The sequence below is a fragment of the Pimephales promelas genome, chromosome 19 (genome assembly GCF_988280905.1).
Source record: "Pimephales promelas chromosome 19, fPimPro1.hap1.1, whole genome shotgun sequence".
NCBI lineage: Eukaryota > Metazoa > Chordata > Actinopteri > Cypriniformes > Leuciscidae > Pimephales > Pimephales promelas.
The window spans coordinates 27,290,360-27,310,187 of NC_142787.1; the positions used below are offsets into that span (position 1 = coordinate 27,290,360).

The 19,828-nt window shown below is 38.4% G+C and overlaps 1 protein-coding gene and 1 non-coding gene across 5 annotated transcripts; one reads left to right on the top strand and one right to left on the bottom strand.

Annotated features, from left to right (window-relative positions):
- Positions 1-1,738: 1,738 nt before the first annotated feature.
- brd8a (bromodomain containing 8a) lies at positions 1,739-18,121 on the bottom strand. 4 transcript variants are annotated; one of them, XM_039693955.2, is made up of 20 exons: positions 17,968-18,121; positions 17,413-17,506; positions 16,811-16,880; positions 16,407-16,456; positions 16,194-16,316; positions 16,046-16,126; positions 15,170-15,234; positions 14,865-14,989; positions 14,596-14,787; positions 13,630-13,723; positions 12,164-12,298; positions 11,147-11,283; positions 9,084-9,495; positions 7,355-7,398; positions 7,031-7,242; positions 5,385-5,477; positions 5,228-5,296; positions 4,612-4,894; positions 2,658-2,702; positions 1,739-2,372 (listed from the first exon to the last, which is right to left on the bottom strand). In XM_039693955.2, exons 1-20 carry the CDS (start codon positions 18,104-18,106, stop codon positions 2,313-2,315), a joined length of 2,523 nt encoding a protein of 840 aa, XP_039549889.2. In that variant the 5' UTR covers positions 18,107-18,121; the 3' UTR covers positions 1,739-2,312. The 4 variants fall into 4 exon arrangements, with proteins under 4 accessions (XP_039549889.2, XP_039549888.2, XP_039549890.2 ...); XM_039693954.2 differs by having other exon boundaries at positions 11,147-11,286; XM_039693956.2 differs by lacking the exon at positions 17,968-18,121 and adding an exon at positions 17,722-17,900 and having other exon boundaries at positions 11,147-11,286.
- Positions 18,122-19,250: 1,129 nt separating this feature from the next.
- Positions 19,251-19,323, top strand: trnaa-agc (transfer RNA alanine (anticodon AGC)). The gene has a single exon. It is a non-coding gene; the product is annotated as a tRNA-Ala (tRNA).
- The last annotated feature ends 505 nt before the right edge of the window (positions 19,324-19,828 follow it).

Genomic DNA, 19,828 nt, shown 5'->3' on the forward strand with positions numbered 1-19,828 from the left:
GAATTCACTAAATATTGTCAGGAAGTAGCGATCGTGCCAGTATCATAATCATAATCATTTTAGTTTTACAGCAGTTTATATTGCACAATTAAATGAAAATCATTTGCCTTATGAAAACTGTATGACTTTCTGCGTGGAACACAAAACAAGTTTTTACAATGAAAGTGAATGGTTACCTAAGAATTTCAATTAATAAGAACTTAAATTTGGCAAATTCAACTGATCTATTTTCTAAATTCATGTTCCTAATTACAATTCATTCATTCCTGTTCCAATTTTTACCTCAATTTAGTCAAAATGTTTTACCTCAATATAACGATAAAGATCCGTTAACGCCCGTCAGACTTCTCCAATAGTTTTGTTGGCTTTAAAGGGTTAGTTCACCCAAAAATGAAAATTAAGTCATTAATTACTCACCCCCATGCTTTACCAACCCCGTAAGACCTTCGTTCATCTTCGGAACACAAATAAAGATATTTTTGATTGAATCTGAGAGCTGGATCAGTCCTACATAGACTGCCTAAGGGACTGGCTCTTGACGGCCCATAAAGTCATTAAAGAAAAGGTTTAAATATTCCATGTGCCTACAGCGGCTCAATTATAAGTTTATCAAGCGACGAGACTACTTTTTGTGCGAAAAAAACATAAATAACGACTTTATTCCACTATTCCATTACTTCCTTATGGGCGCATGCGCGAGAACTGAGACGAGGACGTTCTCATTCGTCTACTTCTTGTTACCGGCTGCTCACTGCTTAGGAGTATTACTGCCCCCTACCGTATAAGATGATGTGCTGATATAGCTGGAAGCGCAAAACTTTCTGTTTACAAGCAGAGGAAGATGCGCGCTGTACACACGCTTTTCAAATTGCATATTTTCCGCACTATAAGGTGCACTTAAAAGCCTTTAATCTTCTCAAAAAACGACAGTGTTCCTTATAATCCAGAGCGCCTTATATATGGATCATCATTTTATACGGTAGGTGGCGGTAAAACTCCTAAGCGGTGAGCAGCCGGTAACAAGAAGTAGACGAATGAGAACGTCCTCGTCTCAGTTCTCGCGCATGCGCCCATAAGGAAGTAATGGAATAGTGGAATAAAGTCGTTATTTATGTTTTTTTTCGCACAAAAAGTATTCTCGTCGCTTGATAAACTTATAATTGAGCCGCTGTAGGCACATGGAATATTTAAACCTTTTCTTTAATGACTTTATGGGCCGTCAAGAGCCAGTCCCTTAGGCAGTCTATATAGGACTGATCCAGCTCTCAGATTCAATCAAAAATATCTTTATTTGTGTTCCGAAGATGAACGAAGGTCTTACGGGGTTGGAACAGCATGGGGGTGAGTAATTAATGACTTAATTTTCATTTTTGGGTGAACTAACCCTTTAACTACACCCCTTTCTTAGAACATTCTGTATCCATCCAATCAACAACCAATGCACAGAACCAAGTCCCCACCCTACATTGTTTCTTTCTTTTTTTTTTTTTTTAATCTGTTTCACTCAGAAAGAAAAAGATCTGTCGTTTACTTCCATTACATTGCGACTTTAAATTTCATTTTTAAAGTGGTGCTTCTCACACCAATCTTCCTTATTGCAACAGAAGACTTTTTTTTATAGATACCTTCATTTCTGATGCAGCTTGAAAGTCCTTGGTCAGCGTGAACATTTGTTGTAAAAAACAGTGTTGTAGGGGAAAGTGAAAGAGGATAAAGTACACATAAAAAGGCCTTTCAATTTCAGTTTTTGTCCCTTCATAAGGTTTATTCCCCATCATTCATCAATACCTACAAAGGCACTATTTGTACACAGAACAATGTTAGTACGGCACAACACATCTCACAACAATTACATACAGACAGACGCATATATGCACAGATTTTGAGGCTGTCCCATCATTGTCCAATCCCAATCCCCACACACCAGTGAAACCCTCATGAATATTCAAGTCATCTGTTTAAGCGGGTGGAAGGGGGGTGTTAGCAAAATGGTTCAGACAGATTGTCCTTTGCTGTCTTTATCAATCGGTCACTTAGGCTCTGTCCCAAATGGCACACTTCATATGCACTTTCGGTCTTGTGGACTTAGGCCATTTCAGAAGTGTGCTCGCGGTCGATATGTGCCCTCGATGCGCACTTTTGCTGAGCCTGCACCGATGCAAGCTCCACAGAAGACTTCTTCCCAACAGTCAAAGCGGCATTACGTCACGAAAGTGCGGACTTGTAGGAAGACCGCGAGTGCTTAGGGTCCCATTTGGGACAGGGCCTTATTAGTGTGTCAAAGGAGCCCGTCCTCCGGCCAGTGCAGTCGCTCATTTCTTCATCTTCAGGTCTGCTTCTATAGCGCAGCGTCGCCCCCTGGTGCCCCCGTCCTGCAGAGACGAATGTTTTCACTCAGTCACTATCCTCATTTTTAATGTAAAATGGCTTCTAGTGTAATTCACCTCCAGTTATGCCGTTTGATACTGAAAACTGTTTTTCAAGATTACTTTAACATGTCAAAGTTGAAAGTCTAACAATGACGGCATGTCAAATTTGAGCTTCTTTAGCCACTGGACTCCAGTAAACTAAAAGGGATTGTTCTGTCTCTCTGTGGTTGTTTTGCAGAAAGAATTGTAGCTTTCATACGTGATATGAGGAGCAGACAGGATACTTACAAAGAGAGAGAGAAGGAATGCAGGAGAGGCCATGGGAACACAGTCCTGTGAGAGGACAAATGTTAGCATCAGAGAGAGAGAGAGAGAAATAAAGGTGCTGTGAATATACGCAGCACTCAAATGCAAAAGCAGTTACAAGGAGAATGTTGCATTGAAAAAGAAAAGAATAGAAAGATAGGGTGGTCACACTTTCTAATTTTCACTATTAATGTGTTTCTGTTTCATTAATGTTGTTTTAACACTTGACTGTATTATGAGCCCAATCATCTGCAGGTGTGACTCAACAGCGACTGGGCCGGTAGTGTTTCGAGGCCGCGTCATTGCAAGTTCGCCATGCTCATTTGGGGCCCAAGCGAGGGGAAGAAAAAAAATTTAAAAAAATTACATTTTCGATAATGGAGCGTATATTTGAATATATCGTATATATCTTTTTAGCAAAAATACGCCCATCTCGAAATAGCAACAATGGCGTAGGTGCAATGCGCAGCTTTTGATGCGCTCGACCCGAGTTCGAATCCGGCTTTTGCCAAACTCTCTCTTCTCCCTTTTCCCAACACGTATGAGATGTAAAATGTATAACCTAACATAAAGGTCTCTAGCGTTATATTTTGCCAACAAACTCAAATCTAAACCATGATATGGTTTTGTGCCTTTATAAAACAGCACAAGACTTTAAGAATAGGCATCCTATTTGTGCTGGGTGATTTAAAGAAAAGTGTGCACTTTGCTCACGCGATCATCATGGTTATCTGGTGTTTAAAAGCTCAAGGGTTTATTTCTTGGAAGTGAAGAAATTAGGACAAAAGTATTTCCATTTTCCTATATTATAGTGTAATGTAGGCTAAAATATACTTTTGAAATATTCATTTTCATTTAGATAGTACATTTATAGGCTATGTGGATTTTACGTCATAGGAATAATTATATAAATCATTATTACATTATTATAATAATTGTTTGGCATCCTAAAACACCATTGATAATGTAATGTAGACTGAGACTCTCATAACTAAAGAGATGTTTGAGCCCTCTTTATTGTCCTGGTACAAATCAATGCTTTTTCTTTGTTCAACGAGCAGTTCTTAATTTTGATCTCTCAGAAAGCACAAGATTGATGCATTTAACCTTAAAATGTACAAAATTTTCTTGCGTGGGAACATGCCCCCAAACCCCCCTAGAGGCACAGAGGTCCAACCAGCATAGTTTTACAAATTCCTATGGGAAATAACGACCATTTATGAACTTTACACCAGCATAGTACAACAAAGTTCCTTTTAAGTCAGTAAAACTGTAAATACCATATTAAAAAGTGAAGTCCTTGGACAAAATATACATTTGGCTTGCCAAAGAGCGGGCCTACAAGACATTGTGCCCAGGAGCCTCTGATCTCTTAATCCGGCCCTGCCGGCGACGAGGGCCAGTGGTCTACGAAATTTCCTATAAAATTTAGATTTTTTGGTCCCATCCCACCCCTGCCAATGTTTCTCTTTCTGCTCACACAAAGATCATTTCAGCTCAAACCAACCAATATAACATATTGCAATATTAGACATTTGTAATGTTACAAAAGATTTCTATTTCAAGACATGCTGTTCTTTTGAACTTTCTATTTCTCAGATTCCTGAAAACAACATTTTCAACATTGATAATAATAAGAAATGTTTTCAAGCATCAAATCAGCATATTGGTATGATTTCTGAAGGATCATGTGACACTGAAGACTGGAGTAATGATGCTAAAAATTTAGCTTTCCATCAAAGGAATAAATTATTTTATAATGTATATTAAAATAGGAAATGCTTATTTACTAATTGAACTTTAAATTGTTACAGTACTAATTGTTGCATCGATCAAAAATCTTTTGATGGTGGCGTGTGTTTTTTGATGTGGACTAACATTAGTGATTTTATGTGCTGAAGCGTGCAGAGGGTCTGCTGTATTGTGTGGGCCGCACCTTGTCATTGGGGTCCTGTTTGCGGTTGGCCTCTCTCCCGCGCAGGCTCTTGGCACTAATGCCCGATTCCGAGGTCTGCATGATTAACTGTGTGGCCAGAAATTGCTGTATCTGCTCCAGAACGTCCCTCTGCATCTCCACGGCCATGTGGAACACATCATGGTCTGAGCTGTTGTACATCACTGCGTTCTGGAACATCAGCATGATGTCCCGCTGGAACTCGGCTGTGGTGCGGATCAGCCCGTTCTCAATGTTCTTCTTGATGGTGGACAGATCCATTGGCCTAAGCACACGAAATTGTGGTAAAGCTATTTATATTACTTTTAGAATGACTTTTCTTTCAAAACATCAAAGATAATTGGATTCCTCTTGCTGAGTAGAGCTTCCTCTAATTGCAAAACCTTTAAAGGTTGCACTTTATTTTACAGTACTTGTAGTGTACTTGCCTAAGAAAGTACTGGGTAATATAAAGTTAAGGTCAACATGGGTTAGGTTCAGTGTTAGTACCTAGTGATTACCCAGTTATTGTAATTACTATTATGTATACTGGGAATACATAATGAAAGTAAAATAAAGTGCTACCTCTTTAAATGTACCTTAAACAGTTCGCTCTCACCTGTGCACAATACTGTGGTAACCAGGGGCGATGTCATCCGTCACCGGTTGCAGGAATACATTTGCATACCTGTTCAAAATGACCAATTATCACTCTGGCTCTGGCTAGCCAGATAAAAGGGGGCAGGGATTTGTAACAACATAATGAAGACTCTCGCCTGTGATTGGCCGCTGCTCGCCACACCAGCATAATGGCTTTCTTCCAGATCTTCTGAGCCTGAATCGCTTCTTGGTCTTCACTGCAGATTGAGCTGAGCAGGAAGAGTATATTGAATGTCGATTAATTGAACATCGGAACAAAAACGCACAAGCACAGGCTTCACCTAAAAGTTTTAAATATTTTTTAAAGTGTATTAGTGTAATAATAATCTTCATCAGAACTATTTACACAGAGTTTGATTGTATTTATATATTATATTAAATTAAACATTTAGGCCCTGGTTTTACGGACAGGGTTTAGATTAAGCCAGGATTAGGCCTTAGGGTTCAATCAGGATATTTAAGTAGCTTTTATAAACATGTCTTAAAAAAAACATTACTGGTGCATCTTGAGACAAAAATATGGCACTGAGATATTTTAAGATAGGTCAGTGCAAGTTGCTTTCAGTTAAAGGTGCCATGTGTAAGAATTGAGGTTAAAATATCCAAAAAATGAGCTACACGTATCAAAAAAATTAGAAGAAATAAGGTGTATGATGTCAGTTATAGTGCTGCAGAGATATCAACCTGAAATAACATGCTAAATTACTAGTCTCGGCCCGTCAGGTGTAATACCAGTTTCGGCCATGGGAGGCGGTATGCAGGCGGTATACAGTCCACTACTACATTTCAGCTCAGGGAAGAGTTAAAAAAAAATTTTTGGTAAGTTGTAGCATACTGTATCTTTCAACAGTGTTTTTTACCATTAGCTAGTAGAGATGATCAGTTCACGTGCGCTAGGGATCTATCGTGTAACATTTACAAGCGCCAAACCGATATTTATTGTTTGAATTGCGTAATAAAATTGACAGAATCTGAGAGCTGAGATTTTTTTATATATCACAACTAACCTGCTCTTGTCTAGTCTGTCAGTCTCCGTGTCCTTTTCTGTGACAAAATTGATGTGTGCGTGAGAGCGTGTGAAAAGTGTCAATTGCGTGTCTCACGGTGAATTCGTGAGAGTTGGCAGCTCTGAATGGCGCTAGCTTGGTCAACATCAGCACTTTTATTTTCCCATATCGTCGAAATGCGTCTATGAGACGGCCATGATAATTTAGTGTTGAGATGTTGTTCATTGAGTCTCTAATCTCTAAAAAATCTCCAAATGCTCCTTGTGAAACTGCGGTCTTCCAACCTTTTACTATCGTGGCAATTGATTTGATTAATACGCGCGAGGGAGAGAGCAAGACAGCGCTCGCTCGTGTTGTTTGAAGACGTGAGAGTGCGCGTGCGGCACAACTCACTTTCTGGAGATATACTGCCCCCTTCTGGTATGGAATATGGAGTATGATTTGATTTTTTTTTTTTTTGACACAAGGCACCTTTAAAACAGCTCAAACGTGCATTTTAGTCTGGGGCTAGGTTTAAAATTTGTCTGTGGAACTGGGTGTTCATTTAATTTAAAAAAAAAAGGAACTATTAAATCTAAACAATTTTACAAAATCAAACTGAATTAATAGTACTACATATCACAATACTTGGGACTTGATTTAAAGTTGCTTACTATGGATTAGTTTAAGTTTTTCAGTTTTATTGCATATGATTTTATATGTCAAACAATCAGACTCGGAGTGAAAGCTTAGTTATGTGTAGTTTGGGCACATACAACTGTGAGGAGGCAGGGCTGCTGGGAATGGAGTCGGCAGTTGTGTGGAGCTGTACGGAAGAGGATGCCGTGTGCATGCTGTTGCCGTCCTCGCTCTCGCTGACCGGAGGGTCCAACTCTGGCTCAGAGAGATAAACACCGTCTCCATCCCCTTCTAATCCAGCTTTTATCTCCTCTGCATCACTCACGACTTCCTCCTCCTCTTTCACTTCCTGTTAACGAGGAGTGTTAAGAAAATACTAAAAAGGGCAGAGTTAATGGTTTCCGGGTCTATGTGTACTTGTGGCTGGTACATTATGTGTTAGCGTATACAGACAGTCACACCTTTGAGTGTTGTTTTATCACAGGGTCATCTTCTGACCGTGTATCTGGAAGAAAATGGAACATTTTTGAGTTCTTACCGATCATGTTTACATGGTGTCTGAGGCCCCGTCCACACTACTGCGTTTTCGTTTAAAAACGGAGACCTTTTGCTACGTTTGCACCTCCCGTCCACACTAAAACGGGAAAAACGAAGACCTAAAACGGAGAAGTTTAGAAACGCTGCAGCTGCGTTTTGCGTTTTGAATCTCCGGAGGGCGTTTTAGTTTGGACGAGACAAAACGGAGGAGTTTACAAACGATGACGCAGAGGCTCACGCTCGGCTCTATGATTGGGTGTCATCAGTCATGACGTATCTTTCCCTGATTCGCCAACCACTGTTTACACTGGCGCGCGCATGCCCAGTGTTGGTGAATGGTCACGTGATCCACGTTTTTAGTCGTTTTAGTGTGGACGGAGATAAATTCTAATACGCAGGTAAAACGCTAGTGTGGACGGAGATCGTTTTCGTTTTAATTCTCCGTTTTTAAACGAAAACGCAGTAGTGTGGACGGGGCCTGAGTGTGTAAACTAGGGTTAAACTTAATGTAAACTTAACCCAATAAAAAAGAGGGAAAATATTTTACAAATTTTCCTTTAAAACATGTTCTTACAAATTTACTCATGATGGTTTGATCAAATTTGTTTTATTTAATGACAAATGAAGAGTTCAGATGCAAAAGCCTCTAAGTGCCATTTGAAATTTTCTCCTAGAATGATCATTTTTATTAAGCTTGTATATTTAAGTTCAGTAATTTCACTTAAATGACAATTTAAGTGAAATTTTGTCGTGGTTTCTTTTTAGATATATTATGAATTTATAAATATCATTAAGTGTTTGGGAGGTCACACCACTTGACATTTTACAACCTAAACTAACTAATCTTGCCATGTCATAAAAAGATCAAATTACTGACTTTGACACAGTCATAATGGTCTATGATATTATTTCTTGTTTTGTTTTTTGTTTTTTGTACCACATGACCTTGATTTAGCAAAGCTTAACTTTCACAAAGCTGCTTAACTGCTTTTTAGAAATGATTAGGCTCAAATTTCTTTACAAGAATTTAATTCCTTTAATAAGGCTTTTTTTTTGTCCATTATGATATTTAGACAGGATGCCTTACTTTGAATTTATGCCTCAACATAAATACATTTTAACAAATTCATCAGAGAAAATGTGTCTTCAAGGATACACTACTGTTCAAGCGTTTGGAGTTGGTATGTATATATCTTTTAAAAAGAAGTCTCTTATGCTCACCAAAGCTACATTTATCTGATTAATAATAATAATACAGTAAAATTGTGAAATGTTTTCTTTTTTTATATTTTTTATTCCTGTGTTGGCAAAGCTGAATTGTCAGCATCATTACTCCAGTCTTCAGTGTCACATGATCCTTCAGAAATTTTTCTAATATGCTGATTTGCTGCTCAAGAAATATTTCTTATTATTGAAAACAGTGCTGCTTAATATCTTTGTGGAAATATTTTTTGGATTCATTTTTTTCCCCAGGATTCTTTGATGAATGTAAAAGAATTGATTTTTATTTTAACATCATAAATGTATTTATTGTCTCGTTTTATCAATTTTATCCATCTCTGCTTGCTGAATATACAGTAGTATATGAATAGCATTTTTAAAAATAGAGAAGACAGCATAAATATAATTTGCCCAATGCAAAACATGAAGTACCTGATTCAGAGCGTGTCCATTCGTTAGTCTCACTTTTGATCACAGCGTGCAGTGATTCTGGCTGCCCGTCCTGGGCCTCATCTTTGTGCTCTGGTCTGTGTGCATCTGGCTCTGAATGGGCTCCTGTTGTCGGAGTAGGGTCTTGAGGAACAGACGGGACAGTGGTGGAGGGTGTCGGATACCCCTGTGCGTAGCCACTGCTGGATCCACACGTGTCAGGACCGTCTCTCTTCCCTTCTAAGAGATGCAGGGAATGTAGGTCTATGTCCTCTGAAGTGCTGGAGGGCTCAGGGCCGATGGGCCTGAAGGGGTTTGGCTCCCAGGTACCTGACAGGCTGTGACCCGTGTCCTCACACAGAGACAGAGCTGCTTCCACTGCTGCCGCATCCAGCGCCTCGGCATTCTCCTCACCCTACGGGAACACGGGTTGACAATGATGCTCTGTTGGTCTGTGCAGGACAGACAAGATTTGAGTGGTAAAACAAGCTTCCATGGTATACTTATTTTGTATTTTTGCAATGTTAACTAGTCTAAACTCAAATTTTTTTACTGAACCTCAAAGAAAAATGATTTTGTCTTCTAAATCATTGCAATTGCAGTCATTCGTGGAACGATCAACTTTACGTGAGTTGTACTTCGACACCTCGACATGGCACAGCGGGGATGAACACGATGTTTGGAGGAGACTGTGAGGCTGTCAGTCACCGCCGGTGTGGATACTGGCATTCAGAATCACAGATTATTCTTTTTGGAAGTATGACCAACATAAGTCTTTTCACCGGGAAATGTCATCTGAACTAGTAAGTAACATCCACTTTTGTTCTAGTTGTGATATTGCTCTAAATCGCGCAGATTAAATCTAACAGTCGCTTATCATATCACCCAAAACCATGCAAATTATACTTTGTTCTCAAATTGTTAATGTTACCAACGTAAGCAAGCATTGCGTGACTACATGTAATGTGCTTTCGATATGTATGTTTGTTTTCGCACGGTCCGGTTGCAGTCTCTTTTTTTTCTGTAGCCACTCTGAAGTCTGAACGAAGTCTTTTGCATTTTACAGCGGGTGAATCTCTAGTTGTCACTCGTGATTGACCGCCATCAAATTGATAAGTTTAATTATATCAATTGCAGTGAGAAAAGGCTATAAATCTCCACCTCCAGCATCCTCACACACAATATAGCTTATACTAGCCGAGACTCCTTCTTTATGTGCACAGATGTGACGTAATGACGCAAAGACATGTTCGAATATCCCGCAGAAATCCACCAGTGCCACTGGAATTAAAAACATTATTACAAGCGCACCGCTTTGAATCGAGCTACGGCAAGCAGAGAGTTTTGAACACTGGCTGGTTATGTATTTTTTCAAAAATGTATTTTGGATAATTTGTAACCCCCCAAAAAAGCTACAGACTGCAGCTTTAGGTGATTTTAATGCACAATGTGGAGGCAAAGAACAGTCCGACTCAAAGCAGAGTGCATTCAAATCATTTAATGCACAGATACCCGTGGATTATACCCTGGTAATATGTGTTATTTTCGAGAGAGATGCGTGTGTGAATTACCTGAGTCTGTGCAGAATCTCTCTCTAATAACTATGAAGCTTTGAGTTTAACTTTAAACACAGAGATTTTACCCCCTCGTTGCTTCGAAAAATCATGTAGTGAATCTATTTTATTAATAAAATCTGTGGGGCTGTGTTGATATGGCAGCTTTCTGTGCTCTTGAATGATTCTGTGTGTGCGCAGCATGATCTCCGATAGGTGTGTGTGTGCGCATGGGTCGGCGGTAGATTCAAATGTTTGCATGCCACACCAACAAAATTAACATCTAAACCCGACCTGTCATAGCTGCCGGCGAAAACGCAGAAAGAGCCGGTTATGTTAATATCAGATCTACTCACAATGTGCTTCAATGAAAGCAATGCATTAATATAGAATGGTGATTAAACTGCCTATGCATTAAACACACCTTCCAGCCAGAATTGAGTATTCAGACAGACAGATGGTATAAATGTATTCATATACAAATATATGTAATATACAGTACGTCTGATTTACCTTCTCTTCAATAATGGCTATGATGTCCCCAACCGTCTCTAAGTCCAGCTCTTCTGCCATATAGGACACAGTCACCAGGTCCTCTTCCCCTAAAACTGCCACCTTATTATCCACTGGCGCACAGGGGGCTCCATCGCCTGCTGTTTAAAATATTACACGCATATCAAACCCACTAATTGCCTTTAGACATTCAAATCATTTGATTTGTGTCCAACTAGAGTCCGGTACGCAGGAGCCGACGCAGCAACTCGTGTGTGTGCGGGTTGCGGGAGAATATAGTGATTCGTGGGCCTCTGCAAAAATAGCAATATCTAAAAGTAAAATATCTCAAAACAAACAAATTGTTAATCATCTATTGCAAAAAAGCAACAAGAACAACTAAAATATAAGGTTTAGCGTTCCCCCTACTTCTGATTGCTTTTATAGGGAAAAGCTGCCCATATAGTAGTAAATTGGCAAAACAGATTTGAAAAGCGATCCAGTGCGAATCTGTGTTGGAGAACCTCAAAGGTTTCTATTTACTACATGTTTTTGCAGCGTTGAGCAACTTAGCCAATCAGAAACATATCTGTTGGTTTCTTGAACGCAATGGACAATCAGATGTGTTTAATTTAATAACTCATTGGCCAAAAAGCGAGTGTTTTTGTTCAGCACATTCGCGAATCCTCTCATTATAACAAAAGAGGAGTAGACACAATGTAAATAAATGAATCATTGTGCAGTGTATACAGCTTAATTGATTATAAGGGAACTTTGTGAGATTGCGATTAACTAAACAAGAGTTTCAGAGGCAATCTCCTGCCTCAAGTGGAGGAGTTTAGTACATGAATGTTGCGGGTGGGAGCGGGAGAAACAGAATCCCACGAGAGCGGGAATGAAAAATCAGTCCCACGTGGAACTCTAGTTCCAACACACCAAACAAACAAGAGACAGTTGATGTACAGTTGAAAATATAGAGTTAATCCAAAAGATATGAACTAAAGTTATAAGAAGTATAAGACAGCATCTAGGAGAGACCTGTGCTGAGCGGGGCAGCTGTGTCCACTGCAGACGTGGCAGTGCTGGGGGCGGAGTCTGCAGTGGCAAATGAGCTCAGCTGAGAGGGAAATTGGGCGGGGCCAGCTTCCAGTAGACGAGACAGTGTGGGAGCACCTGAGAAACATACACACACACGATCCACAGAGAGAGAGCGTGCTAGGCGTTAAGCTGGAACAGATACCCATATCATGACAAATACTGAAACACAAAGATGCTGATCATACAGAATTTGTCACTTTGCTAGACTCGAACGTTGTCGAGATAATGCCAGGTTCACGTGGCTACGCGCAAGCGATAAATAATTCTTTATTATAAATTTGTACGTTTTGTTGAGGGTTGGTTTATAAAGGACTACACGCCTGCGCACATACATATTCAAACGCGTATACATAGACTAAACATGTGATGCGCATGTGCACGCCGTCTGCGTTTTTGTGGGTTTGCATAAAGAGATGACCTTTTTTTCTAAAATTTTTAAGGCTTATACCTTTGAATCTATTTCAGTGTTTGTGTTCTTGAGTCCGTAGGCACTGTTTTGTACACTGTTTAATAGCGGGCCGGAGCATGTGAGTGTTTTCTGTTAGAACGGTGTCGTGTAAGCGGCCCCTAAGTTAATAACTAATGATCTTTGCAACTAGCCTGACTCCTCCGTAGGGCTTTGATTATGAGGTGTGTCGTAACCGAACCAGGAAAAAAAAAACTCTGCACTCAATTGGATAGTCGGTAGACCTACAACCAATCAGAGCAACGCAGTCAGTCAACTACAGAACTTACTTATTTTAGAAGTAAAATAATGCGTGTTGCTTATTTTACTTACTTCTCCATGAGTGCGACCAAAGGAGAAACCACAACGACCACAGGCTTTTCATTACGTCCCATCTTCTTAGCGACCGTCAGAGCCAGCTAAGTTACACTAGTCCCGAATCATGTAGGAAGGACGCCAAAAATATCTTTCCGATCGACAAATGCCTCGATTGCAGTTCTCTGTTTGTCTATTAAAATGAATGCGCTGTCGATTTATTTTACAACAGAATCTATACATCTCAAATCTCCAGCTGCAGTCATCTTTGAGGGAGACCAGTTAGCGCTTTTTGATAACGTGATGATTACATCCTTGCAGATCATCTGTCCATCATCGTATAAAGCCCGCCCTGGCAATTTGATTGGCCCGAACGTTTCTTGTCTGATCATAATTACTCCTCAATGGATCGAGTCCAGACCGAACTTCCCGACCAAAAAATGTTGTGGGCAAACTCGGAGTTCGGACTGGCATCCAGGCTACTTTGCAACGGGAGTGAATCAATCAATCAAAACTAACTTTTTTCTAGAGCTGATGTAATTTCCTATTATCACTGTAAAGCTGCTTTGAAATAATCTATATTTTTAAAAGCGGTATATAAATGAAGGTGACATGACATGACAGATAAGTGCGTATGAATCCATACCTGTAGCTGCCTGAGAGGCAGGAAGTGAGGAAGTCATCATCTGATTATCGTGACTTCCTGTAAGTTGACTAGATGGAGATTCTCCCTCAACAGCCTGCAAAAAAAGATGTTCTGTAGATTACCATCTTTTAAAAGCAGTTGGGCCAGATTTACTAACAGCTTGCAGCGCAAACCCTCTTTTGGCATTGAAAAACTACTGTCAGGATTCACTAAAGACACACAATTAAAAAATGTAAGAGATAAATTGCTTCACCCCATTTGTAGGAGTTTCCATTTCAGGTGCAACATATAAATAATAAATATGAATAATCCAAATTAAACATGATGACTTGTAAAAGTAAGTACACATTGATGGCCTAAGACACGAAACGAACGGTTTGTGTGAGAAAACGAACAGTATTTATATCCTTTTTACCTCTTGTAAGAGAGTCAATTTTACCTCAATGCACCCGTGTCCTCCTGTCACTTGGACGTGGCTGTGGTTACAAAGGGTTAAAAAAACGATATAAATACTGTTCGTTTTCTCACTCAAACCACTCGTTTCGTGTCTTAGGCCATCAATGTGTACTTACATTTACGAGTCATTCAATCATGTTTAATTTGTGCTTTTCTGTGCATGCTCTTTGAGGTGGTGACCATAGACCTCCATTATATGACTGACAGACAAGAACGGTTTGACCTAAAAATATCAAAATTGAAAATACTGCGGAAACAAAGACACCTACATCTTAGATGCCCTTGAGGTAAGCTAAAACATACCAAAAATTAATTTTAAAGTGAACTATCCCTTTAAATCTCTTGCAATAGATTGAAATTATCATAAAACTTATGATTAAATTATCCAATAAATATTTTACAGTTTTTATAAAACTCAAAATCAAGATACAATGGACAGGCTATGTGTAGAACTTTGTAAATGAATCGATTTCTTTCGAGCTCGTATGTGTGTGTGTGTAGAATTCTGACCAGTCTGGGGCTGGTGGGCAGGAGACTGCCTTTCTTCAGCAGTTCTGACAGGAGAGGGGAGGGGGGTGGAGTGATTTTCTGACCCAAAAGCTTCTTCTGTGTCGATTCATCTAGCAGAGACCCCAAACTCGCCTCCACCACAGCAGGACCTGGCAGCTCCGCCAGCGGCACAAACACTGACGATCCTGCCCCCTACACCGGGGACGGACAATAGTTCAAATAAATGTATTTAAAAAAGAAACCACAACAAAAAAAAAAAAACAACTCACAGTCGTGCTATGATCTTCAGATGAATCTCCGATTGGAAAATCCAGGCTTGGAGAGCAGGCCCCAGACGGGGAACGCACAGTCACACTGGGCACACGTTTAGGAGTGTTCTTCACTGCCAGTCTGGCTGAATAGAAAAGATAAACAGCTCTTACTATGAAGCATTTATGAATGACTATTCAGAATATAGAATCAAACAGAATGTCGGATATGGATTCCTTTATTAAACCACGTCTTTAAGACAGTGAGACCACACAAAACATGACAAAGAAAATTCTGATGAAAGCTTGTGGGCTTTCTTTAGTACCCTTGTACGCTGCATCTGTGGCCTTTCTTTTCACCTCAGCTTCTTCTTCCTCGTGTTTTCTGCTCCTAATGAAGATCCAGAACTTAAATCACTAAACCAACAAACATTCACAGGGATAGTTCATCAGAAAGAAAAATATCCACATTTAGAACTTTATAAACTAGAGCCAATAGACCCGGGTTCAAATCCACTGTGAGACACCAATGTGTCCCTGAGCAAAACACTTAACCGCTAGTTGCCCCAGAGGCGTGCGACCTCTGACATATATAGCAGTTGTAAGTCGCTTTGGATAAAAGCATCAGCTAAATGAATAAATGTAAATCTGAGCAGCCATCCAAATCAAAATGTGTCTATTTTTCAATCCAATCCACTTTATTTCTATAGCACATTTTACAAACGGAAAGTTATCAAAGTGCTGCACAGAAGATTCAAACATACAAAGCAGTTAACTTACAATTTTATAAAAACAAAATAAGAGCATCTAAATATTAAAATACAGTAAAACAATTAAGACATCAGAGGACCACACAACTCACGCAGAATACAATTCATTTGGTCCGTGAAAACATTGAAAAAAACCTGAATGGAAATTAGAAATGTTGCATTGACAACTAAATGAATTAAACGTTGACGTTAAAGTACAACAAATCCTAAAATTAAAATAATTAAAGCAAAAGTATATAAATACTACTAAAATAACTTCCCTATATCAATCACATGCCTTGTTATGATTTGTGTGAACATAATGATGGTAACTATGAACTGTTGTTGTATAAAATATCCATATTAGGTTCTTTAAAAAAAATCAATAATAAGATAATACTTACCATAAATGACACCTATTCCTTTAAATGTGGTATATTTATAACTGCTTACCGTGTAATTTCCTCCCATAGCTCCTGAAGTTTGGAGTCCAGATGACCCGCCTGGATGAGTTCAGTTTCTCTCTTCAGTTTCCTAAAGGGACAGTGATAGAGTTACGGTCAGTCGACAGTAGGAAATGGTCCATGTGGACATTTGGTACCTGTGCTTCTCTTGTGTGTCCTTTATCAATCGCTTCAACTCCTCTATCCTCTCCGCCGTCAACCTGCGAACGATCACATCCTCCACCGTCTCAACCACCTCCCCTTTCTCACCTCGCTTTCTTCTGTGAACACACACACACATACACTCACCATTAACTGCTGTCGGGAATGGAGTGAGTGTTGGAACGCAGATGAACAGGAAGTGGACTCACTTTGGCGCCTCGGTTGTCTCCAGGAGCTCAGAGTATTGTGATGCACAATGCTATGAATCAGTGAGGAAAAGAAGAGAGAGAGTGTGTTATATGCGTCTTATTAATTGAATTTTAAAGGAACAGTTTACTTAAAAAATACAAAGCATTGGAAGACTTGGAAAACAATGCATGAATCATATGGGATATTTTTATCATGCTTTTTTGTCCATTTTGGGGCTTGAAAACCACATTTGCCATCAACTTGTGTTGTATGTGACTTCAAAACTAATTTTCTGTTCCAACCAAGAAAAATGACATACATGTTTAGAACGAAACAACAGAATTTTTAAAAACAGAAGAATTTAATTTTTTGGGTGAGCTTTTCATTGTCATTGGATTTTTTTTACTGCACACTTCCCCAATACCTTCTGAGAGAACCAATCAGGAGGGCGTCCAGGTTCTGCAAATGGCTTAATGGCTCTGCTCACAGACACCCTAGAACAACCATTGTACAAAAACATGACTATGATGTTTAAATTAATTTATAATGAACTGACTAAGAAAGAATAAGGTGAAGTTTAGGTAACTGAGCATGTTTCTTTAAAGAACAATTGTAGAATCCATTATACAATTGTTTACTTTATTAGGAAAATTAACTAAATTTAGTTATCTAGTAATCTGCAAACTAAATTTATAACAATTTTAAATTACTTATTTTAAATTAATGAACAAATAAAATTACTTATTTTAAATTAATGAACAAATAAAATGAATATATATATACATTATATATATATATATAGCAAATATTTATTTATAATGAATTTACATTCTTCTAGTAATGCAAAGCTCTAAACAATTTTAACGAGTAGAAATTGTGAGTCTTTTTTTATTATTCTTATCCTTAATCCCTAGAAAAGTCACGGAGCCTTTGAATATATTTTTGTGTTCAATGGGGGACCTTGAAGTCCAAAAAGTTTGGGACATCTGAATTATAGCTATAATATAAATATAAAAATAAAATCACCAGTTTTGGTCTCCACTCTTCATGACAGAGGAGGCAAGGCACAGCTTTTCCCTAATTGACCATGGCTCTGTTGGGCCCAACATCAATTTATGTTCTGTCCAAAGAATGAAATGGCAGAAAACACAGAGAAAAAAATGCATTTCAGGTGTAAACCGCATTTAATCATATGAGTATGTGCTACGCTGCCAGATGATGAATGGGTCAGCAGTTTGACAACTAATAACGGTGCCATTTTAGATGGTCGAAGCATCGTCGGCGTCTCACACTCCTCTAACAGATGTGATGTACTCACGAATGTGATGTACTCACGAAAGCTAGTATCATGTAGTCATAAATGTGTCATTTTGGTAAAGCGTCCGGTGATTTGACCAATGAGCGTCATTCGCCTTAATCAATGACTTCTGTGCGCAAATCCCGCATCACGGCGGAAACGCGCACCGCTGTATCCATTATGCACGCGCTTTACATGCATCAATTATAATCTGCCCTCCGCCCCATGCAGGACATACGCCGTACATGCATGTTTATGATGAAAACATAGAGAGCAATACTCACTTCCAACTCCGCTCGCCATTTTGTCATGACTGGACTGTTTTCTATTGCTCCTTTGGCATGACAAGTGTCTGGCAATCAAATGTAAATGTGCATATCCGGTGTGAATTTTCCAACAATCATTTTGCAATAAGGTCTGCATAACCTCAATGTGGTTAAGTCACATGTGCATTGCTGAATTTATAAAAGCCTGTAATTTTAACCAGGATTTTGCGCTGACAAGTCCATATTTTCTTAATACTTGAAGATATTTAAATGTCATTGAATGACGTGCAGTTTACAATAACTAAATATATAATAATAATAATTGGCAATTTTGTATTATTTTCTTTTCCTGCTCAGTAAATTCAGTTGTGAAAGTTTCTTTCTAAAAAAAATAATAATAAATAATAATAATAAGGTTACTTCCTGGTGCTTATCTCATGGTGCTATCACCCGTCTATGGGAATGACATTATGATTTTGGAATGTAAAGAACAATCCATAATGCAATTATTTATTTTATTTAGAAAATACCATACATAAAAACAAGTGGACACTTTCCAAACCACCGTTCTTACATTTATATATATATATATATATATATATATATATATATATATATATATATATATATATATAAATTATACATACACTTTTTGGAATATTTATATATATATATATATATATATATATATATATATATATAAATTATACATACACTTTTTGGAACAAACTAAAAACAAAACAAAAAAGCACGGAAAACATGTATATTTTAAAAGCACTTAAATATATGTGACTTTTTTCTGACAGTTAATGTTACTGTGACTAACAATGAAATGTACTGAATAATATAATTAGACCAATGTGTTGTGAATTTAAAAATAAATAATTATTTTGGAATCAACATCAGTGCACGCAAATACGTAACTTTGGATCATTTTATTGCATTATGGAATGCCGAGGCATTATAAAGAGCGCGAAGTAAAACAAAAGTATTGTTAACCAAAACATTAATATGAAGACTTAACGAGTGAATTCACATGAGAGGCGCCTTCGAAAATAAACAAATAGCTTTTATTTTGACTGGCTGACCCTTACAGGAAGTGAAAATAATAACATGTATCTAAGATACCTTTATTCAGAACGTAAGTTATCTGTTTTTTTTTTACTAATCACGAATTGTAATTTTTCTAACATGTATAAAACACTGATCATGTATTTTGAACACAATGTGTGTAAAATATGGTGTAGTGTGTGTTTGTGTGTGTGTTTTTTTTTTAAAGCGCCGAAAGTATGTAGTATGTAGGGGGATTAGCTCAGATGGTAGAGCGCTCGCTTAGCATGCGAGAGGTAGCGGGATCGATGCCCGCATCCTCCAATATTTTCATTTTCCTGCAAATCTGTTTTCGCTATGCCTTTAGTGACATATTTTTAGTGTCTAATCATAGACGGTCACAGATAAATACCTCACGTATGAAACAAGCGGGCGATGATATTATACATAAGTTTAACATAATTTACATCAAATGTTTATTTAAATATTAAAAAAAAACAATGACATTGATTTTTGTTTTGTTTTTACTTAATAATAATTCATAACAAAAAAGTCTTTTACAATAATAACACTAGCTGCAAATAGTTTTGCATACTTGATTTTCCTAGCGCGAGGCAGCAATCAGGGCAGCTATAAGCCGAGTGGTGTTGCCGATGATGTACGGAGTCCGGACGGCAACAAAGTTGCGCAGTTGAGGCTCGCGCAGTTATTTATACCCTACACACCACCAGAGTGCTGTTTTCCCGAATGCCATCACAATTGAAACCGAGATATTGATTACATAAGTTCAATACACAAATAGTTAAAATAGTTCATATTAAGTTAGGCT